This window comes from Cucumis melo, chromosome 7 (genome assembly GCF_025177605.1).
Source record: "Cucumis melo cultivar AY chromosome 7, USDA_Cmelo_AY_1.0, whole genome shotgun sequence".
Classification (NCBI taxonomy): domain Eukaryota; kingdom Viridiplantae; phylum Streptophyta; class Magnoliopsida; order Cucurbitales; family Cucurbitaceae; genus Cucumis; species Cucumis melo.
The window spans coordinates 2,593,768-2,619,042 of record NC_066863.1 but is presented as its reverse complement, the minus strand read 5'-3'; the positions used below and the strand labels follow the sequence as shown (position 1 = coordinate 2,619,042).

The 25,275-nt window shown below is 33.6% G+C and overlaps 4 protein-coding genes across 4 annotated transcripts; 2 read left to right on the top strand and 2 right to left on the bottom strand.

Moving 5' to 3' along the window:
- Positions 1 to 3,562: 3,562 nt before the first annotated feature.
- Positions 3,563 to 6,299, bottom strand: LOC127150295 (uncharacterized). The gene is made up of 3 exons (XM_051087703.1): positions 5,201 to 6,299; positions 4,157 to 4,938; positions 3,563 to 3,988 (listed from the first exon to the last, which is right to left on the bottom strand). The coding sequence occupies exons 1-3, from the start codon at positions 6,135 to 6,137 to the stop codon at positions 3,563 to 3,565; spliced, it is 2,145 nt and encodes a 714-aa protein (XP_050943660.1). The 5' UTR covers positions 6,138 to 6,299.
- A 2,690-nt stretch (positions 6,300 to 8,989) lies between these two features.
- LOC103493505 (ent-kaurene oxidase) lies at positions 8,990 to 11,910 on the top strand. Its single transcript, XM_008454266.3, has 8 exons — positions 8,990 to 9,511; positions 9,633 to 9,793; positions 9,896 to 10,057; positions 10,155 to 10,295; positions 10,427 to 10,681; positions 10,761 to 10,922; positions 11,038 to 11,232; positions 11,305 to 11,910. Exons 1-8 carry the CDS (start codon positions 9,343 to 9,345, stop codon positions 11,617 to 11,619), a joined length of 1,560 nt encoding a protein of 519 aa, XP_008452488.2. The 5' UTR covers positions 8,990 to 9,342; the 3' UTR covers positions 11,620 to 11,910.
- On the bottom strand, positions 11,842 to 15,982 carry LOC103493504 (lysine histidine transporter-like 8). The gene is made up of 5 exons (XM_008454265.2): positions 15,454 to 15,982; positions 13,536 to 13,669; positions 12,922 to 13,349; positions 12,697 to 12,828; positions 11,842 to 12,585 (listed from the first exon to the last, which is right to left on the bottom strand). The coding sequence occupies exons 1-5, from the start codon at positions 15,834 to 15,836 to the stop codon at positions 12,100 to 12,102; spliced, it is 1,563 nt and encodes a 520-aa protein (XP_008452487.1). The 5' UTR covers positions 15,837 to 15,982; the 3' UTR covers positions 11,842 to 12,099.
- A 5,994-nt stretch (positions 15,983 to 21,976) lies between these two features.
- On the top strand, positions 21,977 to 24,668 carry LOC103493506 (thylakoidal processing peptidase 1, chloroplastic-like). The gene is made up of 6 exons (XM_008454267.3): positions 21,977 to 23,028; positions 23,522 to 23,590; positions 23,686 to 23,754; positions 23,887 to 23,973; positions 24,069 to 24,136; positions 24,317 to 24,668. The coding sequence occupies exons 1-6, from the start codon at positions 22,324 to 22,326 to the stop codon at positions 24,432 to 24,434; spliced, it is 1,116 nt and encodes a 371-aa protein (XP_008452489.2). The 5' UTR covers positions 21,977 to 22,323; the 3' UTR covers positions 24,435 to 24,668.
- Positions 24,669 to 25,275: the final 607 nt, after the last annotated feature.

The following is a 25,275-nucleotide window of genomic DNA, read 5'->3' as shown; positions in this document are numbered from 1 at the left end:
TTTTTATTCCACCGCACTACATTCTACGCTGTGTTTTTCAGTTTGTGTCTATCAATGATGTGTTTCTATCACTGATTTAGGGTTTAACTTGTTTATGTTGAAATGTTTAACATGCAGATCTGTTTTAGGTTTGTGTGTTAGTGTATAGGGTTAGGGTCTATCGGTGATATATTTGTATCACTGATAGTCTTGAGGGATATTTAGTTTGTTTGCATTGGGATGTTAGTAGATAACCATTTAACGGGCATTGTTGTTGCCTAGGGTCTATCGTTGATATGTTTCAATCCCTGATAGTCTTCGAAGATGTTTAGCCTGTTTGACTTGGGAAATTAGTAAAAGCTCTAGTCTAATTTAGATTTTGTGTGTTATGTTGCTTAGGGTCTGTCAGTGATAAGTTTCTATCACTGATTAATGAATTTGGAGGATGTTTAACTGGTTTATGATGGAATGTATAACATGCTGATCTGTTTTAGGTTTGTGTGTTAGTGTATAGGGTTAGGGTCTATCAGTGATAATTTAGTTTAATGTATATTTTTAGTTTAGTGTATAGGTTTGTGTGTTAGTGTATATTTTTATGTGATGTTGTTTATGTTCTATCAGTGATATGTTTCTATCAGCTTGAAGGATGTTTTACTTTGTTTATGTTGGATTGTTATTATATGTTTGTATCACTGATATGTTGGGGGATGTTTAGTTCATTGGGTTGATGTGTTTGTTGTAATTTTAATAGATGGATAAGAAAAAAGATATTATGGAAAGCGAACCAAATGAAAAATGTGCAAAAAGAGTCTCAACACATGAACCTTCATCAAGCAAAAAGAAGATAAAAAAAGAGAAGGTATTCCATTATATATATATATATATATATTGTTTTGTTTCTAAGTTAGTATGTTGCATATTTGTAACAATTATTTTGCTCTAAACAGGGAAAACAATTAATTATTTCCAAAGAAATGTGGAAGTCAACCTTAAGAATCACTGTGTACTGTAATCTACAAACTTCTGACCATATTATCGAAAGTTTATCACCTAGTTGTCTAGACTTGTTTAAAGAAGGACCATTTGGGCACTTGTTAAATTTAAAAATGACAAAAATACCTTTACAACTATTAGCACACTTGATTAGAAGACAATGTGTCTCAACGGACAACAATGTTCTTCTTTTCAACATCGAAGGTAACATTGTGGAGTTTGGACTGCGAGATTTTTGTTTGATTACAGGATTAAATTGTGGTGAATATCCTATAGAAGATGTTTTAGATGCAACGGAAGAAAATGAGTCTATGGTTAAACAATTGTTTTTTAGAAATAACACTTCCATTAGTAGACAAGAATTGAAGACTGCTTTTAACTATCACTGTAAATCCTGCACCGATGAAGAAGAGCTAGTAAAATTAGCCAACCTTTACTTCTTGTACAATGTTTTAATTCCTAAACAAAATCACAATATGTTGGATTTAAAACATGTAAAGATGTTGGATGATAAAGAGAAGTTTAGGAATTATCCTTGGGGAAGGTTGTGCTTCAGTCTTACAAAGCAATTCATTCAAAATGCGGTGAAATCCAAAAGAAAGTCTAAGAACTTAGAAACAGAATCTAAAGCGTGTGCCTTTCTACAAGGCTTCCCTATGGTTCTAGCTTACTGGGCATACGAAATACTTCCTCAACTTGCTAGTGGGTATGTGACAAGAATAGGGAAAGGGTGTCCAAGAATATTAAATTGGGAATCCAGTGAACAACTCGATTGGCAAGATCTTGAAGATAACATCTTTCTGGAAAAAAATGTAAGTTTCATTTGTTTTCGTTTCTAGTATTTTTCTAAATTTGTTGTTACTAAGTGATAGATCCATATCAGTGATAGATCCTTATCAATGATAGATCCTTATCAGTGATAGATCCATATCAGTGATAGATCCTTATCAGTTATAGATCCATATCAGTGATAGTTTCTTTCTTGTTTAACACTGATTATATATTTTGTTTTTTAGCTATCTGTGGTCCCCATTGTTGCATCAGAAGAAGAAATGAAATCTGAGTACTTCAGATATTTTTTGGAATTAGAAAATGATAAATTGGATGAAGAAGCATGTGCTATGAAGGAAAGCAATATGGCAGAAAGAATATCTTCTTTACATGAAGATATTCAAGATTTAAAAAAACAACACAAAGAAGATTTAGAGTGCTTGAAGAAGGGACAAGAGGAGATTGTTCGTTTGTTACTTTCACTGACAGAAGTGGTAAATCAAAGACTTTCGCACAAATGTGAAAGTGAAAAACAATTTCAAGAGCCCTTGGAAAAGAATCCTCCTCCACCAATAAGTTTAGAAATGATTGATGCTGATGTTGATAAAGAGAAAGAGGTAAAATTACTAATAGTTCTTTTACTTTTATTTTTTCCAAGACTATTATGTTTGTGTGTGAAAAGTCTATCAATGGTAGAATTGTATCAATGATAGACTATTCTTTCTATGATTTAAGTCTATTAGTGATAGACTATTCTGAAATTTCAATTCTGATTCAAAAGTCTATCAATGATAGGATATTGACAATTTCTATAATTCTTTTCATTGCAATACTAATATTAATATCTGCAAAAGATTGAAGATAATGAGGAAACCAAGGAAGATGATAATCATCGTGAAAATAAGTCAAAAATGGTGCATGACACATCAAACAAAGTGAAGGTATTATAATAATCACATTTTGTTGTTTTATGATAGACTTAATGTATATATGTAGATAAACTCTAATTCAATATTATATATTTTCAGGTTGTTCAAGAAAAGGCAAAAGTGAAAATTATGGAAATAGCGACGAATATTGAAAAAGCTAGGCCGAAGAGACAACCTAAACCATCAAAGAAAGTGTTGGAGAATGTGAAAGAACAAAAGAATGTAAGAGGCAAGAAGAATGATTCTCCAAAACCAACAAGATATTCTCCTAGAATAAGGGATCTAGCACCTAGTTTTGATTTGCAAATCTCTCAATTATAAGTAGATGGATATTGTAGTGCAGTAGTTTTGTTGATATTTGTGGTAGACTTCACATTGCAAATCTCTTAATATTTAGTAGATAGATATTGTAGTGCAATAGTTGTTTTGTGGATGTTTGTGACAGAGTTCACATTGGACCTTCATATGCTGTTAGTTGATTTTACCATATTAATCAAGAAAAAGTTTTTTGTCTGTCTTTGTTTGCATTGAGATTAGTATTTATTGAACCATTCCTTTCATCAACTAAATCCCTTCTAGTTCCTTCAGTTGTACATTGGTTCCTATCATTGGTGATGACTACACAATAAAGTCTATCCTTGATAGAAACTATCTATGATAGACTTTATAGTGGATTACTTCATATTATTACTTTACAAAATCTATTGTTGATAGAAACTATGTGTGATAGACTTTACAATAAAGTCACTTTTACTTTTATAGTCTTGAGAAAAAGGTAGATTATTATTGAACGGTTTGAATCAAACAAATAGAAAGTATTTACTACACACACAAAATAAATGCTCTATATGCTAAAGCTAAAAGTTTATTATAGAAAACATAATATCACGTCACTGTAAAAATGGTGGAAATTTGCAATTTCTACAATTGTGACCAGCACGATGACAATGGCTGCATCTTGAGTGACTTTTCTTCTCGCCAATTGATAATATTCTTTGTTTTCGCGGTCGTCCTGCTCGACGCTTGAAAGTTGGAGGTAGTATGTTATTCTCAATCCCAATAGATTTCCAATTGGCATGGTTCCCAACCGGACGAACTGATCCAGTATAAGTTGAAATCAAAGTACTTGACAAAAAATACTTGGAAACAAAAGAGTAAGTATTCATATTACGCCCACGAAGAACAGCAAGAGCGTGGGCACATGGAATTTCATCAAGATCCCAAACGCGACAGGTACATGATTTGCAATCTAACCGTACAATAAATTGTTTTCTTCCATCAATCACTTGAAATTCAACATCATTAATAGCATTAACCTGAAGAAAAAAAAACTTAGTCAACATATATGGTTTATCCCTGATAGAATCTATCGCTGATATAAACAATCACTGATAAGAATCTATCAGCGATAGAGACTATCATTGATAGGTCTTGTTACATTACCCTTTAACTAAATAAATAAACATTGAAACACAAAAACTTACTGTGAAGCTTCTTGAGTTTTGATGTTGAATTCGTAATTCTCCCTCAGCCCAACTAGTTAAAACAGTTCTCATACAACATGCAACTTTTCTTCGATCATAAAACCAATTTTGAAGTATTTGTCTGATAGAATCGAGTAATGCTGCAACGGGCAAATCTCTAGATTCTTTTAGAACTGCATTTAAGCTTTCTGAAATGTTTGTAGTCATCATTTGATATCTTTTCCTTGTACAATATGCTCGAGCCCACTTTTCAAAACTAACCTTACTAAGATAGTCTCGTATACTAGGATACATAGACTCCATCCATCTCATGTTAGTCTCAAAATCAACAACTGTATATGCTTTTCCACATCTAAAGAAGAGCTTATCAATTATAGGGTCCTTATATATCAACTTCAAACTTTTTAGAAGGTGTTGCAAACAAACGCAATATTCAGCATTTGGAAAAACATTATGAACACTTTTTGGGATACTTAAATGTCGATCAGATATTACAACTAAATCTTCCCGATCCCCTAAACTATTCTTTATATTCTCAAAAAACCATCTCCATGATGCATCATTTTCAGAATCTACAATACTAAAGGCCAATGGGAAAATTTGATTATTACCATCAATTGTTGAGGCTGTCAAAAGAGTTCCACCATATTTAGATTTCAAAAATGTACCGTCAACTGATATATTGGGCCTACAATATTTCCATCCTTCAATGCATGCTCCAATAGCCATAAAACAGTACTTAAAATGTCCCTCTGTATCAGTTTCATAAGCAGTGAATGAACCTGAAATAAAAAATATTATTAAAATGTCCCTCTGTATCAGTTTTACTATAGGTCTGTCACTGATATGGTTTATCACTGATAGACCACCATAACACCAGTCGTCTGATGATATGCTCATTTACTATAAGGCCTATCACTGATAGAACTTGTCAGTGATAGACCATATCATTAAAAGCTTGATTGATGATATATAAATTGTAAGAATAAAAATATCATTAAAAGCTTGATTGATGATATATAAATTGTAAGAATAAAAACATACCTGGGTTAATTTCTTTTAGTTTCATGAAAAAGTTTGGAATCAAGGCATAAGATTCTTTTGCTTCACCATTCAAAGAATTCATAACAAGTTCCTTTGCCCTCCACGCTTTATAGTAGCTAACATTTACACCAAGTTTAGTACGCATGTGAATCATAATATCATTTGGAGTTGAACGATCAAAAGAACTAAAGTCTTTTCCAATACAATCACTAATCAGTGATGCAGATGCTTGTTTATGAGTAGTTTGAATAACATTTATGGAGCAATTGTGATTAGCAATATACTTCCTTAGCCGCCATAATTCCCCACCCTTGTAACGAGATGCACGAACATACCATGGACAATTATCTTGGGAGCACTTAAACTCAATAGATTTAGAATTTGATCTCACAGTCTTGAACTCAAAGTTGTTCTTTATAGCAATGTAGTAAAATGACTTTGATAGTAATTCCTTGCTAGCAAACATATCCTTTTCTTTCAAATCAAATGTAGAAGACAAGCTACTAACATGAATATCCGTAAGAATTTGAAAATCGTCATCAATGGAAGAAGAAGGCAGCAAAGAACACAAATTATCCATCCCACTGTCAACAACACTAGACCATTCTAAATCCATATCAGGGACATGAGCAATAGCATGGGCAACTAATGGATGTCTTGTAATTTGCCCTTTAACTAAACTTAGAAACCAAGTAACATCTTTATCCTCTTGAATTTGAACCACAGTTTGAATATTAGTGATACCATAATCCAATAAAATTGACAGTTGTATTGAAGAAGGAGATGCATCAAATAGAACTTCTCTTAATATCAAACTCACAAAATTTTCAAAAGACATCATCTCATCAACCAATACACCTGTAGTCTTGTAATTCAAGTAACTATTTGTATCATCCCACTGTCCACTGTGAAACACTACTATGGGAAGTTTAATCATAATTCCAAATTACTGCAGAATGTGCAAAAAATAGTGTATTAGTGCTAGAAGACAAAGTGTCTATCAGTGATAGACTTGTATCATAGCGTATTAGTGATAGACTTCTATCAGTGATACACTAGGATACAAGTCTATCACTATCATTAATAAATGAAAATGATAGACATGTAATTCTGCAAGAAGATGAATTTATATCCAAGATTACAAACAGAAAAACTAAAATACTAAAAAGAAAGAATCTAAAGATTTAACGAAACTAAAATGAAAGACTACATACCAGATGATTTAACGAAACTAAAATGAAAGACTACATACCAGATGGTTGGAGGCGGAAGAAGTTGTGGTTGGAGACTGAAGATGACGACTGGTTGGAGACCGAAGATGACGACTGGTTGGAGGCGGAAGAAGGCGTCGTTGGAGGCGAACGAAGGCGTCGTTGGAGGCGGAACAAGGCGTCGTGCGGAAGAAGGCGTCGTGCGGAAGAAGGCGTTCTTGAGAATGGTAAGGCGGAAGAAGTGAGAAAATCGTGGAGAATATATTGGAGAGGGAGAAAATCACGCAGACGAATGGAGGAGGAGAAATTCGCGCCAGGATTGTTTTTAAAACAAGGGTAAAATTGGAATATATTTTTAAAAAATCATCAATTTGCTATATTTGCAAATTGTTTCATAAATTGCCATATCCTTAATATTTTATACCAAATCTGTTATACATTACAAAAACTCAGAAAATAATTATTTACGATTACTTTCTTCTTCAAAGTAAAACTGTTCAAAATAACAAGATATTTACGATTCCTACAAAAATCGAGTAGAATATATTTTCGTATTTTAGTGGTTATATTTATGGAGTATAAATAATTTGTCTTTTTAGAAAACTTCATGATCATTTTTTTTCACTTTTATTTTCCACCAAGTATTTTTTTTTTTTTCATCTCCAAATCAAAATTGGGTATATTTTGAAATTAGAAAATTTTATTTATTTTATTTAAAAAAATTAATCGGTTTTGTTTAATGATTTGGATATTAGATAATAAAAAATTAATAGTTGGAAAGCTTCAATAAAATAGAAAATATATATATATATATATAGATTGGTGGTTGAAAAAAAGGAAGTGATATTAAATTAAATCCAAAGAAAGAAAGTTACCCACACCCACATCACATCCCATAATTAATTGGTAATGAAATTCATCCTTTTTAGACATTAATAAAATTTATTTGGATAAACAATGAAACTTTGCACCAAAAATAAAAAACATTTAAGGAATCTTTTTTATTTTAATTCTCCCATTGCACGGTTGGAATCTAATTTATTTAATAACACCAAATGCTTCCATCTTTAAAATAATCACTCTTTGTTTTGTTTTTTAATATTAAATGCATAAACACTTATTCCCATACTTATATTTTGCTCCTATTTTAAAATTTTAAAGTTCAACTTTGAAAAAAAAATACTTTTTTATTTTTTTTTATTTTTTAGAATTTGGCTAAAAATGTATCTTTTCTTTTTAAATTCATACAAATCATGGTAAGAAAGTGAAACGGAATAGACTTAATCTTTGAAAACAAAATAATTAAACCCCCATTTCATAACAATCTTAAACACTTATTTCAACCTTAATTTTTTCCGTTTGTTATTTACAATCTAATAGTTTAAAAGAACAGATCTACTAATTCTTTGATTCCAGTTAGTAAAAGGGATCTTGAACTAAGAAATAGATTCTAAAAGCTAAACTAAAAAAGGGTATCCTGAGCAATTTCAATAATCGGGTTCATTGATATTCCTGGTATAGTAGATGCTATCACACATACAATCATACTCAATTGATGGAATTGTTTGATCTTAAAGGAGATCTTCTATAATTTCGCACTAGAAGAAAAGCACCTATACCTAACAAAATTAAGTGAATACCCAAACTGGTAGTCATTTTATTTCTATCTTTCCAAACATAACCGAAGAATCAGAACTTCATATGGGTTCGAATCCTATTCAGAGGTCCACTAGAGATCAGAAATTGTTGAAGAAAGAACAAGATGCTTCTTTTGTCCCTTCCAGGCGATCGGAAAATAAAGAAATAGTTAATATATTCAAGATAATTACGTATTTACAAAATACCATCTCAATTCATCCTATTTCATCAGATCCGGGATGTGATATGGCCAAACTTGATCAACCATTAACGAGTAATCCTAATGTGGGAGGATTTAGTTAGGGAGATGCGGAAACCCCATCCCTCTCTTTCCTTTTTTCGCCCGAATCCCATTTGTTTCGAACTTTCTCTTTTTTTAAAACTAAAAAAACAGCTCAAGAAAAATAATTATTCATTTTCTTTCTTAAAAATTTAATTATTATATTTTAAAAAATGAAAATTAATAATCATAAAAATTAAAAACGAAATAGTTACCGAACCAAATCTTTATTTTTTTTAGATAAAAAATTGTGTTTGGTTTTCTAGACAGTTAGCAACAAACATTACAATTTTTAGTAAAGAGAAAACAAGAAATAAGTTCATTAAAACTCCATTATAGGCCGGTGGGATTTCAGTTTTTGAAAAAGATGCCTAAAACATCTCTACTATCTTTAAAAAAATTTATTTTGCTATCTAATTTTTCTATTATTGTTTTAAATTTAAAAAACCAAATCAAAATGAAATTCTATAAAAAAGATATAACAAATGAAACAAAAAAAATAAAATGGGTATGAAATAGAAGTAATAAAGTTTGTAGGTATAGGTGGTTAATACATGCAAAGTATTTGTAAAGGAATATTGAAAGAGATAAAAATGAAAAAGTGAAGGTTTGACCAATTTAAAAATGGATGACAGAGTGCCAAACATTAATCCAACATATTCTCAAACATGTCCATATTGCATGTTTGTGATTTTAGTTCAACTTCCAAAGTGATCGTATCAAAAGAAAAAAGAAACAATGGAATCGCACTGAAACCACTAACTTACAACAACAAGAAACGGAGCACAATATTTTAGATTTTTCGTTTTTTTGCTCAAATGGAAAAACAATTAAGAATCATAGAGTTTGTTTTTGTTTGGCGTATTCGCTGGCTTTTCTTTGCATGTCTTGCACAAATGCCAACGCAGTTCTTCTTTTCCCCCATTAAATTCCTCAATTTTATAAGAATCTCCGTCTTCTTCTTCTTTTCATTCTGCCACTCCCTCTGTTTTCACTGACCTCAGAGTTCGAAAATGGCGGTTGTTACTGATCCCCTTGCTTCTATGCAACTTCTCGCCAATACCCTTCCAGCTCCGCCGTATGCGGCCGCCGCCGTTCTGGGTGGCGTCTCTCTGGTGCTTTCTGTGTTTCTTGTTGCTGATTGTAGAAAGAAACGTCGGAATTTTCTCCCTCCGGTGCCGGGTAATCATCGTGTTCTTGTCTCTCTGTTTTTCAATCATGATGAAATCTCATTTTGACTATTGGGTTTTTAGCGAAAATTGGTGATTTGATGAATTTGGGAATTTTGGTTTGCTTTTTGTAGCGGTCCCGGGGGTTCCGGTGTTGGGGAATCTGTTGCAGTTGAAGGAGAAGAAGCCTCACAAGACATTTGCTCGATGGGCCGAGACGTACGGTCCGGTTTATTCAATAAGAACCGGCGCTTCCACTGTGATTGTTCTCAACACCACAGAGGTTGCCAAAGAGGTAAAAATAAAATAAAATCCCGGCTGTTTTTCCAGCGAAGTTTTGGGCTCTGTTTTATGATTCTAACCATGATGCTTTGTTTTGGTGTTGATTGTTTTTAAGGCTATGGTGACGAGGTATGGTTCGATTTCGAGTCGAAAGCTAAGCAAAGCTCTTACAATCTTGACTGCTGATAAGTGTATGGTTGCTATGAGTGATTACAATGAGTTTCACAAGATGGTGAAGAGATATATATTGGCTAATGTGTTGGGGGCTAATGCTCAGGTTGTTTGTTTCTTCTTCTTCTTTCTTCTTTCTTCTTTATTGTTCATTTCATTTGGGTTAAATCTTATAGTTTGATTTGTTTCGTTTCTTTTCTCAGAAGAAACACAGACAAAGGAGAGACGCCATGATCGAGAATATTTCTAGGGAGTTGTTTGCTCATGTGAAGGAGTTTCCATCAGACACTGTTAATTTTCGGAAGATCTTCGAATCCGAACTCTTTCGTCTCGCGCTTAAAGAAGTGAGTTGATTATGTTCTTCTGTTGAATGCAAAACTTGGGATGAATTGGATGTGTGTGTGTGTGTGTGTGTGTGGTAGATGGAAAGGAAGGTGGATAAATATGGCTAACTTTCATGATTTCGTTAACGTAGACGCTTGGTAAGGATATTGAGTCGATATATGTCGATGGGCTCGGTACGACATTGCCGAGGGAAGATCTGTTTAGGATTTTAGTGATTGATCCAATGGAGGGTGCGATTGAGGTTGATTGGAGGGATTTCTTCCCATATTTGAGATGGATTCCAAACAAGAGTGTGGAGAATAAAATAAGGAATATGGATTTTCGAAGGCGAATGACAATGAAGAGCCTAATCCAGGAGCCGAAGAGACGAATTGCAGCAGGGGAGGTAGTTCTTCCTTCCTTCTCTTGAATTGAAATGAGGCTGTCTATCTACTTTCTTTTGACTTGGCTTGAATCTCTAACAGGAGACGAATTGCTATGCCGATTTCTTGTTATCTGAAGCGAAAACACTTACCGAGGATCAAATATCCATGTTGCTTTGGGAGACGATCATTGAAACTTCCGACACAACTCTAGTTGTAACAGAGTGGGCTATGTATGAACTTTCAAAAGATCCAAAACGACAGGCAATTTCCGAATGAAACTACCATTTTTTGGTGTTTTTTTCTTTTTTCTAGTCTTTCCTATCCTAAAGATAATCAAAACCAATATACATTCTCTTAAAAACTCTTGACATCGCAGGACTATCTATATCAGCAAATACAGAGTGTTTGTGGATCTTCAACGCTTACTGAAGAAAACTTGTCACAGCTTCCATATCTGACTGCTATTTTTCATGAAACTCTTCGGAAGCATAGTCCGGTCCCAGTCGTCCCATTACGGTATGCGCATGAAGACACCCAGCTAGGCGGGTACTTTGTTCCTGCAGGGAGTGAGGTGAGCTATCCTACAACCCTGAAACCTAAGTGCAATTTGATACAACAATGTCTTATGATGTTTCGTTTTCAGATCGCTGTGAACATTTACGCGTGCAACATGGACAAGAATCATTGGGAAAACCCTGAGGAATGGAAGCCAGAGAGGTTTCTGGATGAGAAGTATGATCCAATGGATTTGCACAAAACCATGGCCTTTGGAGGAGGGAAGAGGGTGTGTGCAGGTGCTCTCAAGGCAATGCTGATAGCTTGCACAACCATTGGAAGAATGGTTCAAGAGTTTGAGTGGAAGCTGAGAGAAGGAGAAGAGGAGAAGGTCGACACTCTTGGCCTCACCGCTCGCAAGCTCCAGCCACTGCACGTAGTCATAAAACCGAGAAACAACTAATAAAACTTCCCCCTCATGTCCTAAGTACCTAGAATCTAACTCTTTGGACACTCTTAGCCTCTTGTTGAAGAGAAACTAGTGTGTTTCAGGGCTGTTTAGAACTACAACTATCGTTTTATAATAGGTGTGCACAGATCGAATTTTAGCTCATAATAAGTTTGAATTTTAGCTCAAAGATAGTCGAGGTGATGTGTGTTGCATATGATATGGTAATTGAATGTGTTTTCCTACAAACAAGAGATTTTGATATCATAAATGAAACCATTAACAGTGATTGATAAGAGTAACAAACCGGATTTTCCACGTCTCCATAGAGAATTTTATAAACTTTTTAGCTATATCCACAAAGATGTCGATACTACTATGTCGATCACGTACGTAGCATGAGATGGCACGCCTTTAGGAAAATCTCATTTGCTTAGAAATTCAAGTTGACATTCTTGCTATATATTATGATGCTCTGCTCTGATGATTCTTCGATCAACTGGGTTTGAAGAACTTCAACTTAAGTCCACTGTTTACCAAACTCCATATTCCTCCAATTGAGAAAGCCAAGCTAAAAGCAATGCCTAGCCAACCCAATGTCCAGTGGAAGTACCAATTGAAACTGAACTTCGTAGGCTTTTTTATGAGAACCCACATGAAGCAAGGGTAAGCAAATGTGACTGGAAGAGTGAGTCCTCCAAGCAGACCAGCTAAACTGGAGAGGAAAGGAAGTGCTACTCCTATAAAGAAGTTGACAAATCCATAGAAAACACGGAAACCAGAACGAACCCAGATTGAGCAAGGGCGGTTTGTGCGACTTGTGTAGCTAGCTTCAAAGCTGTCAAAAACAGGCATCGAGTAAATTTGGAAACTGCTTAGACAATTGAACACAACTAGAAGGAAGGTGATGGCAAGAAGCCCTCTGGGAATATCATGGCTGTGAAATGCATATATAGCATTGAGCATCCCTCCTGAAGGCATCTACGAAGCAATATCCCATATAAGAAAAGGTGAATACTGCGAAGCAATATTCCATATAAAAAAAAGGTGAATACGATTGTTTTTCGAAACAATTAATCAAAAGATACTCACAAGATTTCCATAAGCCCAATATCCTCCGATAGCAACTGGAAACAAACAAGCTGCAATGAAGAAATAGGCAACTTTGGCCCCTCTCCACATGGGAACATGAGCAGGGTGCTTAAAAGTTGATGGCATTGTTGACTGAGATAACAAAACAAACATAATTCAGATTCAACGAAAAAGAGCAACTCGATGAAACGGTTAAGAGTCTAGAAAGAAATGCAAACGGCATACCTGAATTTCCAAAACCAAGTTATGGCCTCTGAAAGCAAAGGCTACGATTCCAAGTGCATTCATGACGGAGAAAACAGAGGAAGAAGCCGATGGCATCGAAAGGGGTTCGTATGAGATGGTTGGGGGCCTTTGCTGGCTAACAGAGAGGACCCAAACCATGGTGGAGTAAGTGATGGCAGTCACAGCTCCAATAAGGGAAAGTCCAGCAATTGAGTTGAGGTTTGGCAATTGAGAAAGAACAATGCAGAGAGATGTAAATACAAGGTACCACTCTACAGTTGTTAAAGGATTTGATGAACAGAGTGGCCCACAGACTATTTGGAAAAAGAGTTTCATTGTCTCTCCTCCAATGAGAATCAATGCCGTTGCAGTTCCTGCTGATAGATAGACAGTAGGAAATACAGCAAGCCATACACCCAATCTTTCCCCTGAAAATCATACAACAAAATCCTTTAACCAACGTGTATGATACGCTTCAATGTTGATTAGACGCATTGTTTAACCATGTTTCTAACAGCCATTGATGGCAGTTGTCCCTAAAATTTTCTTAAGGAAATGACATACAAGTCTACAAAAGTTGCTATTTGATCTGTCAAGTCGTACGGGAGTCTTACCAAATGCTGCTTCAGCAAGCTCCACATATCTGTTGTACCTTTTGCCTGGAACTGCTTCATGAAGTTGAACTAGGATCCAAAGGGTATAAAGTTGCCAGCAATAGGCTATGGTTAGTGATAGTATACCCCAGCTCCTACAAAGTTACCACGAAAAACAGATAATATCAAGTCAGAGATGGTTACATCAAATCTACTATGAAATTGAAACTGTGTCTTGTCTCTTTCACTACACCCAGTAACTCATAGAAAGGGTTTGATTTGGGGACCATGACAAGTAACATGTTAAGTTACAATTTTAACCTTCATATATTTGGAAGGTTTCTCAAGTACTTATATTATAGTTAAATTTTTCCAAAACATCACCGTGGTTACAGATTTTCTTAATATATGGTAAAGAGTATTAATGTTCAACATCCAAAATAAAAGATGTAATGTAAAAAATAATGCTAACATATAATGTTGAAGAAGATTTAACCAAACTATAAAGACACATTTGAAATTGATAGTGAGGCTTAAATAGTAATTTAACTTTAGTAATAGAACAAAAGCTAACACTTACAAAAACTTGTTTTTCCTTTTCTTTTACGAAATAATGATTTAGTGGCTGAAATTATGGCAGGTGGGCACCCTGGAAAACAGAAAGTAGGGATATTTCGAGTAGGACCCTAGAAAGATTATAAATTTCTGTCTTAATTCATTAAAAAGCATCCAAAGAAAAGATGACCCACCAGAAACGAAGATGTCGCATTTCGTTTGTAATTATATAACATCAGGAACAAAAGCGTCTTCGAATCAAAATATACATAAAACAACTTTAGTGAATCGAAAGTTTTGACTAAGTAGACCCCAATACCCATTATCCTTCGCAAAATTTCCCATTAGCTTTATTCTTGGTGGGTGGGACAAGGAGAACCATGTTGCAAAAAAAGGACATATTGTTCATCTAAATTGAAACCTACTTTAGGTAACTATGGAATATCAGCGAGTTTTCTAAATCTACAAAATTTGTTAAACATTCAATAAACCAAAAAGAAAAGTAAATAAATAAGTTGATGGGCTAAAACTTATCTTGTAATTAGAATCCTACAGCCGCCACCAAACATTTCACTGCTGTAGATTTCTTTCTAGAATAAAATTAGAAAAATTGTCTTCTCTCTTTGTTTCAAAGTTTTTTCCCCCATCTGTTCATTTTCTTACTTAACTCTCCTTATATGTTTGGAAAGAATGGTACTAGCCTACACACTAATCAGCATGAACTCCTCTACCCTTAACATTGAGTATTTTTACTGGTATAATTCCTTTATATTTAACTGATGAATTGGCCAACTAAAATTTTATTAGCCACTAAAATACGAGAAATTATTTGAGGAGGTAGCTATCATTTTGCAGTATTGGACGTGAGAAAGAAAAACTGTAGAAGTATGCCAGATGTACATCTAGTCACACTTGTGGAGGCCTTATTCATCTTAAAACAAGAAGAGTCATGCAACAGCTTAAGTGTTTTACATAAGTGTTTTACATTGGTGTTCAAGTCAATTTGCGTCCATTTGACTAATCTAATTGGACAACTTGTTTGACTCTACGACAGTTAAAAATTCGTAAAATATTAAACACTAGCTATTTGGCTAGCATTGATTTAACCTATAACCTCTTTTTGGAGCTTCGTCAAGGTTGTTAAATACTAGTTAGACTGTAACTCGACTATTTCACCGGATGACTTCAAAACCCATGGAGTATTAAAATCAGGTAATATGGCTGAACTATACCTCCTCAAAGTAAGTCTGTTATTAAAACGATCACCTTGTTGACCAGTAGACTAACCCATAAGGGTTATTTTTCGTTAACAAATTAACACAATGATAGAACTTGGAAGCTACCTTGAATAATGAGGTGAAAAGTTTAAAGTTAAAGAAGGTACCAGCCAAGGAAAGCGAAGGCAACGGGCAGAACGAGAGCCTGGAAGCCAATACCAGCATTAAGGTTATGAAAAGCAGCGTAGTGAGCATTACCATTACGCGACTCGGTAATGGGAAGCCAAGCATCTTGTGGGTTAAGCTTAGTGAGATGACCCACTTCCTCTAAATAACCCTTCATATTAATAAGAACCCTTTTCATGGGAGTCCCAATGGGGCTCAAAAACCTCGGCGAAATGAACGACGTCGGAGTCCATGCCGTGGAAGACTTAGCTTCTTTAGAAGGCGGCCTAGGCGACCTCTGACCCGTCGGCGTGAGAATCTCCGGCGTGGAAACTCGTGGGGTCGCCGGAATGGAAATAAGCTCCGTCTCCGGCCTCTCTTCCATAGGGGTAAATAGTTGTGATCTTCAGTTGAGCAATGGAACTGAGGGCATTTGATAATATAGAGAGAATGAAGAAAGAAGTGGGAGTAAAGTGAAAGTGAAAGTGGAAAATGGAGAATGATTGATTGATTGAGGAGGTTGGGGGAAGAGAATGATGAATGATGCTTAATTTTGTTTTTGCAACAAAGACAAAAGAAATAGTAAAAAAATTTCAAAACCTGTTTGCTTTTTGGCTTCAATCTTTTTGGAGTGTAAGTAAACATTATGCTACGCGCCACATCAACGCTCTCTCTTCAATTCACCAATCGTTCTATTTTACCTAACCTTTTTTTTCTCTTTCAATTAATTTGCTTTTGAAAGCATTATTACATTTATTTATTTCATGCGAATTTGAAGGTTTAAATAAAAGTGTGCTAATTAATTACTCTAATTTTCAACCATTATTGTACTAACAAAGCAGATTTTTTAGAGACTTTATGTCTTAAATTAAATATCTTAGAGGTAAAGGTGGGAGTCAAATAGCATTACAATTGACTTGGATTAAAATTCAATTATTTTTCTAAAATTTCGATTCATTCAACCCGACATGAATTTCTCATATTATTATATTATAATTCATATTTATTTCAAGTTTGTAATTGATAGGTTAATTTTAAATATGTAACATTTGAATTTTATGAAAATTTAAGTATTTTAAGTTAATAAAAAAATATTTAAATAAATAAGGCAACACTCAACCCATCTCAATGTGAATTTTAAGGGTTGGTTGGGTTGAAGATTCTATCACGATTGTTTGGCTTACCATTTTGGCCAACTCTAAAAATGATTGGATTTGTCCAAAAAGGAATTCATTCAAACTCAACTGTTGATTATAGAAATTTGATCAAAAATGTCCAATAAAAGCATTTTAGTCGTTCCATTTTTTTAAACTCAAGCTTTAAAATAAGTCAAAAAAATATTTAATTTATTTATAAAAAAGAAAAGGAAAAGAAAAAAGAAGAAGGCGCGTGATGCATACGTGGAAGGAGTTGGGAGTGGAATGGAGATGGTGAGTGAGTGGGAAAATGTACGAAAATTTAGGAGAGAAGATTAGCGTGAGCGAGGAGTGAGGAGGAGGCCTCCCCGACATGAGCATGTGGTCTGCCCTCGCCTGGCGTGGTCATCGAGCAGAGCCCACACTCCTGACCCGCGTGCCCACCCCAACTCGGCTCTCGGGTCTCGGGTCAACTCACAGAAACCAAACCATTTTCTTATTATTCTTTTCTTCATCCCTTTCCCTCCTCCGCCGAAAGAACAGACTTCGTCGGTCCCCCCCGGCGCCTTCGCCTTTCATCATTTATTTATCTATTTCTTTAACAAAACTAATGGAACATAATAATAATAATAATAATACTCTCTATAATAATCATTTTGATTATGCATGCCTTCCATTTTTCAAGATTATTAGACTATACATAATATGTCGCGTAATTAATGTTTAAACTAAAAATAATGGAATATATAGCTTAATGATAAATTTCTTAAAACATTAAAATATCTACACCTAACTACTATTTCAAATATTTCTTCCCAGTTTCTCATAATTAAAAGCTATGAGTGATAGTTGTCATCGATTGATATATATCGTTGTTGATCATTTTCAGCTTGAAGAATGCATTATCAGTTTCTATCATTGGTAACCTTTTTCAATGATCGATATCGAAAGATGAATTTAAAGTTTTGTAAAAATTTATGGCATTGTTTGGACAAATATTATCTAAAACTATAATAACCAACTCTTGCTACAGTTAGATATTATTTAAAAGTCTCTCATCACCTATGGTAAACACTATTTCAAAACTCCCTATTTGTTACCGTTTTACTATTTGTTATTCATCATTTTTTACGAGCTTTGTTACACATACCGTAAATACTTCACTAGTTTATTATATTTAGAAAAGTTTCCTTTTTTTTTTATTATTTGCTACGGTGTTTATTATTTATTTATCAAACCATAATAGTCTATACACCAGACACGTGATATCATAACTCAAATTAAAATAATCTACACCAAATAACATAAAATATTATAATTAAACTATATTAATTTAGAACTATAATAACTCACTATTTGTCTCAAACACTTTATTAGTTGATGGGTGTGTATTTATTATTATTGTAAATATTTTATATTTGTGTTATATTTTAATTTGTTCTCTGAATGTGCTATTTGGTATGATTTTGCATTTAATATGGTATTGATTTTGAACTTGGGAGGCGAATGAAGATCGTTTTTGCCTTTATGGGCCTTCCGTTCTAAACCAAGCCTATTGAAATCGGTGTCTTAGCTATTATTATTTTGTTTGTTGTCGATGCGTCTTTTGTAGGTTTGATTGTCAACCTACTTGTTCTAGCATCATCTTACTTTTTTGGTTGACACACAAGTAGTGTCATGGTTCTGTTTATAAGACTACTTGTTCATCCAATCTGAGATTGTGTAATGAAATTATTTTAATGCTCGTATTTGGTTACACGTAACTTCAACTACCTAAAGATAGTTTGTGAGGCTTGAAGGACGTAAGATGCGATCCGACTCAACTATTTCATAATTGGCATATAATCATCGAATTGTTTAGTAGGCTTGAAAATATAATTTTTTAGATTTACAATAAACTCCTTCTCTTGCACATACTTTAAAATGCGATGTTTGAAGATTTGAACTTCCAAATTCAGAAAAAAGCAAGTATATATGAATTCCTACTTATGTTCGCAGCTGGCGATTAGATAATAGTATGTCAATGTAACTTAAAATATATATATATATATATATATATATTTGTGCTGTTATTTTATCAACTCAATTCAAATTTGATATAAAATTTCTTTACAAAAAAGTATGCTCTTATTTATTTATAGTATGTGAGTTGGGATAATCAAATCCCTTACCTTAAATCGGCCGGTACATGTGTGTTTACAACATTTGAATTATGTTTATTGTGACATATCTTAAAAAAATATTAGTGACAACATTACACAACGATCTTCTTAACAAACATGTACACACTAAGTATGCATGCATAGGTTCACAATATAATAGTTTATTAATTTTTTTATTAAATTACAAGTTTACCCCATTAACGTTTAAATTTATATCTAATAGAGTCGTTGACTTTAAAACTGTTTACTCTACTTCAAATTGATAAAACACTATATATTTAAGGTTTCAATTATAATAATCGATATTCTAAATATTAGTGTTTACTCTTTTTTATCTTTTGCTCGTAAATTTTTTCTACTTATTAAAGTGTTAATTATTTATTATTGATATTAAACTAATTTACTTTCAATCATAAATTAATACAATAACTAAGTCAACTATAATAACTTAGTCAACCAAAAGAACATCCCCTAGAACTCAAACTTAAGGTGGAGGAGAAATAAAGGTTTGACCTTCGCCACATAAACCTTTTCTTTTCTTTATTTGTTTCACCAACAAATGAGATGGCTGACGTAAGCGGGTATGTCACCTTGGAACTAACAATATTTACATTATCTATATAATATATAGTTTTTATATTCAAATTTGGTAGTCTTACCCCTAAACCCTTGATTTGACAAAACTAACTCTTACTTCTTAGTATATCGTTAAAACAATACTAAAGTTCTAATTTGTTGTTTCAAACAATAATTTACTTTTATATATGTACATAGTTTTTTGGATAGTTATCGTTTGATAATAAAATTGTTAAAAATATTTATAAAATATAATAAAATTTTAGATTATAGTTATGATAAGTATTGATAATCATCGATAATATTAAGATAACGATAGAAGTTTATTAGTATCTATTAACGATAAATTTGAAATTTTGTTATATTTTGTAAATGCTTTGATTTTCTTTCCTATATTTAAAAATATATCCATCGCTTTCTTTATTTGAAGTGATGTTTCAAATTTTGTGTTTTATATGTTTGAATATGGATAATTTGTCAATTTATTGGGTGGATTTGTTTTCCATATCCTCAATTTCAATTATCGTTTACTTTTGTTTTACTCGGTCTTAGTTTACCTTTAAACTCAACCAATAATACTATTAGGGTATATAAATTTGAAATACTTTATTTTTCTATTGTATGTCATTTTGTTATTGTTTTTAAAAATTAAATCTATAAATACTACCTTGATCTTTACTGTTATAATCATATTCTATAAATGGTTTTCAGAATCTTGTTAAGATTTTAACTACTGTATTTAATAAAAAATGTAAATAACTATAGACATGGACAAAAAATCAACTTAGTTAAAAAAAAACGATTACAAAACAAAATCTTGACGTCGCCTATGTTAAAAATAGTTTGAGACTATTAAAATATAAATCAAGAAGACTTTGAAAATTAGACTATTCTACTAAAATCGAACCACGTTCACGTTAATAATAAAGTTTGAAGGCTTGAAATAAGTTCCACTTGAGATTTTTTTCTTCGTTTATGTTATAGAGTCTCTTCGGTACGAGTAGATACATACAAGTATCAGTTGTACTAAAGTTTGATGAGTGGGTGACCCTATCATCGGGCCCGAGCAATTTAAGTTTGAATGAAAATATGTGTGTTTGACCGAAAGACTTTTGCGTTGGTGAGTTAAGAAGAGAAGGGATGGGATGGGTGAAATGTGAACAAGGGATATTATTGTCATTTGGTTAGGTGAGGTGTCCCATTTGTTTGGACGTCCAGGAAGTTCGCAGGAAGCATCGGAGCGTGGGAGCCACATATTATTATATTATTATATTGAAAAGAGTCTAAAAAGTTGCCCAAAATATGTTTCAATTTCAAATGCCCATCCCTTACTCATATATTTACTGCCATGCCACCCTTCTTAACCTCCTTTTTCTTTTCCTTTTAATTTTCATACTAAATAATTTATTATAAAACTAAATAAATACTTTTATAATAAAAGTTTGAAAAATATTTTAGTTAATTTTGCTATATTTTAAAATGTTAAAAAATAAATTGTGGAAGAAAATAGGCAAAGGTAAATTGTTGTCGTAAGTGATAAATTTTTTAAAAAGATATTTACAATATAAATAATAAACAATCGGCAGACAAGTTTACAAAAAGTTGAGTATAAAATTTTGCTAGATTTTGTAAATAACATTATTTATTATTATTATTTTGTCTTTATCGCGTAACTTTCGAGTCAAAACACCTAAAATTGCTCATTTTGGATTAAGAGAGCTTTGAAAGCTAAGTAATAAACTGTCAAGATCGATTGTTTTGTGGGTCAATATTTTGTAATATCTTTTGCTATCACTTTAGATCATTGACCAAATTAAATTTATGTTCCAATCAATTTTTTTTTTTCATATGGTACGTTATTATAGTTCACATTTTATTTGAGGTCCCTTTAACGTCAAACTTTATATGTGAGAATACATTAATTATTTTGTTGTTTGTTTGGTAAGGTGAATGAGGAGACGACAACTCATAATATTTTTTTTCTTTACTTGTAAAGTTTTGAACAAATTTGGTTGAGTGACTTTTCATGGACTTGATCTACGATGAATTTCTCTTTACTGATTATTATTAATTATCATCTTTTGGTGTCTTCGTGATTACGTAAATTTTTTTCTCAAATAAAAGTTTTCCTTTTGCATCTTAAAATAATTATTGATCAATGGGTTGAGTCCGATTCAAATCATTTTCTAACCTCATGCAAGGAAGAATTTTGGGTGACTCATGGTTCATAGACATCTTCTACTCCGTCGATCAGTTGAAAAACAAAAGGAGTTAGTTTTGAAAAATTTGAATTCAAGAATTAAAAAAAAAATATAATTTTAAGTGTTAAACCGACCTGATCGATCGAGTGATCCTTACTCATTGATGTCGAGGTAATAAAACCAACTTCGACCGATTGATGATCACCCCTACAATTTACAAATGACTCCGACAATGGTCAAGATTAAATACTATTTAAGAAGAGGTCAAATGTGATGTAGATGGATTTGGGGACGAAAGGGCAGTTTGGAGATTTAACAACTTAAAAACGAGTATTGTAAAAACGAATATTTAAAGGAAAAGAAAAGAAAAAAGAGAGAATATTTAAGGGAGTGGCAAAATCGTTAATAGAATCAAAAGAGAAGGCTAAATTCGTTAATGAGCATCTTCTTTGTAACCTATGGACGCAATGTGTATGGTGAAATTTTCTCTCCTACAACGAGAATCTTCCCGCCGTCGCTTCGAGAGAGATCGCCGGGAGAAATTACGCCGTTCCTTAGATCCGATCACTGGCTCTTACTATAGACGTTGCTTATGCCTTTTCAAGACGCTTATTGTTTCGAATTTTCTCTCTCGATTTAGCGGTGTTTTTTTATTCTTCTTCTATGTCGCTGGCTCAGCTTGATTTTTCTGCAGAAATGGCGGTCGTGGGCTTATAGTTATTCGTTTTTATACGTTGCTAGTCAGTGAGGGCTCTCTGATTTTTTAGAGGTTTGTTGGGGGTTTTCAGATTGTAGATATGGCTATCAGGGTTACCGTCTCCTTCTCGGGTTACGTCGCTCAAAATCTTGCATCCTCTGCCGGAATTCGTGTCGGTAATTGTCGCGCTGTTCATGAATGCTGGATTCGATCTCGAATTTTTGGCTCAAATCAGAAGCCGGAATTTGATCCTGCTGGTTCGGTGCGCAATTATCATTCCGACGTTCTTCCGTCTAATTCGAGATGTTGGGTGAAGAATTCGGCATCTGCGCTTGGCACTATCGCCGGAGAAATTGTTGATGAAAGCTGTAGAAACCCAATTGTTCTAGGTTTGATTTCGCTTATGAAATCTGCTGTAGGTACTTCCGTTTCCTCGCCAATGGCCATGGGCGTATTTGGTGTTTCTTCCTTTGAAGCATCTTCGATTATCCCATTTTTACAGGGGTCGAAGACGGTTACCGGTAATGAATCGATTTCGGGCTCAGCGGGCGATGAAATTGAAAGTTATGGAGTTTTTGACTGTGTAATGGACGAGGGCATGAGCCAGCCGCCCAATCCTTCGCAGTTAGAGAAGAGTAGCTGGATATCACGGTTCTTGAATAACTGTTCTGAGGATGCCAAGGCCATTGCTACAGCTTTGACTGTTAGTGTGCTTTTTCGCTCCTCCTTGGCTGAGCCAAGATCCATACCTTCTTCATCAATGTATCCAACCCTTGATGTGGGCGATCGCATCTTGGCTGAAAAGGTCAGACAACGTTCTTTTACTGAAATTTTAGTTTTAAATATCTGATAGAACTAGAAGAGAATGTTCGTTAGACTATTGGGTAGGTAATTGTATGTTTGGATTTATATGGAAATGTTCAAATTACTATACAAAATTTGTTTCTCGTATCTAATGTTCAAGCGCCTTGAAATTTAGCCATTATTTTCTTAGAATGATGAGCTTGTTTTAACTGTTATATGTTGAGTAACCATGGAGAAATGTGGTAGAAGTGTTTGATGGTGTTCATTGTGAGACAGAGTTTACTTTATTTTATGTCTCTTGTATAGACCCTGCTTCCTTAAAGACTTGAATTTCCTTTTTCAGTTGTCAAATGATATCTAGAGATGATAACTGAAGGAAGTGTTTGATGATTGTTGAAGAAGGATAAGTAATATCAAATATAATAAAGAACTGGTTTGAAATTATTATTGATCACTTGTTTCTTTGTTAACTTGTTCAATCTTATGATTTTCAGGTGTCATATTTTTTCAGAAAGCCGAGTGTTTCTGATATTGTCATTTTCAAGGCACCTCCAATCTTGCAGGTAGCGTCTACAATCTCTAATGTTAGTGAACGTTTTCCTCGTCCCAAAGTTTAATCAAGTTGCTTATCTCATTGAACATTCTGGTACATTTGCAGAAAATTGGTTACAAGTCAAATGACGTCTTCATCAAGAGAATTGTGGCGAAGGCTGGTGATTGTGTTGAGGTTAGATATCTTCATATGTTTGAATGATTTCCCTGGGTCTCGATTCTTCGTTCATATCGTCCCTTTTGACTACAAATCAAATTATGATGGAATTTTCCGACTCCCTAAGCTCATTTTGTTTTATTACTACAGGTACGAGATGGAAAACTCTTGGTGAATGGTGTTGCTCAAAACGAGAAGTTCATCTTAGAGCCCCTTTCTTATAACATGGATCCAGTGGTAATATACCCTGCCCCTCTACTGATTAAACACACATTTAATTTGGGAGAGCATGTCCATCAAGAAATTGTTGAATGTTATGTGTTGTATTGCAGCTTGTACCCGAAGGGTATGTTTTTGTACTGGGGGACAATCGCAACAACAGTTTTGATTCTCATAACTGGTAATTTGACTATCTCGGATTTGATTTGCCTCTATTTTCTCAGCAGATCATGTTATCATTTATACTCAGGCAAACCATTTGTTCTCATCGGGTCTGTTGTCGAATTTGTTTCTATATTGCACACAAGTTTCTACAGAATAATCGTCAGTATTGAATTGTGCTCTCATTTTGCATTTCCAGGGGTCCACTTCCTGTTGAAAACATCGTCGGTAGATCAGTGTTCCGATACTGGCCACCGTCAAAAGTTTCTGATATCATGAGTGATCAAAATGCAAAGAAAGATGTGGTAGTTTCTTGATGTTTCACCATCTAATTTTTTTGCAGAGATAGAATCCGTTCCATTTTGATATTGATTCTCAAATTACACATTCAATTTCTTTTTTGGCCATTAGATGGGAATTAGATTCATATGTAAAGTCTCTGTGGTTGATTAAGCGCCACCGTTGTATTTTGATTTCATTTGATGACAAAACAAACCATTCACATTTTAGCCTGGGAAAAAGATTCATATAAAGATGAGAGCATTTGTTCATTGTTTTCTCAAGTTTCATTTTCCCAGTTTGTATATAATTCTGAATCGCAACCTTCGTTTCATGTGTATATTGCAAAATGTTACTTCATATGTGTGTTAACCTTATGAATCTCGTTCAAATAAGTCTAATAAGTTCAGTTTTGATAAGATTATATTAAACTGCGTTGTTTACCCAATATGAAATTGTAATGTTTTTATTTTTTGATTCATAGTTGTGATTTTCCTTTGTGGTTATTTTTCATGATGTTCGGTTGTGTTGTGAATCCACATTAATGAAGTTTTGCCATTTTTTGTCAAAAAAAAAAAAAAAGAAAAGGAAAAAAAATGTCGACAATTACAAGCAACTTATATTAATGGATAATATATATTCGAAAACGTTGGTTAGTAATATTATATAGTCAATGTCAAATTGTCAACACAATAATGGACTGATTTTTTTAAAATTTTTTGAAAAGAAAAGGAGTTTGATTGAATTGGTACTTGGTAGACAAAGACATGTCTAATTTTGTTATTGGGTAATTGAGTTTGGTTGCTACATACAATTGAACAAGGTAAACTTAGGATTAATGAAACAATAATTTGAAACATTGATGCTCATTTATGTGTT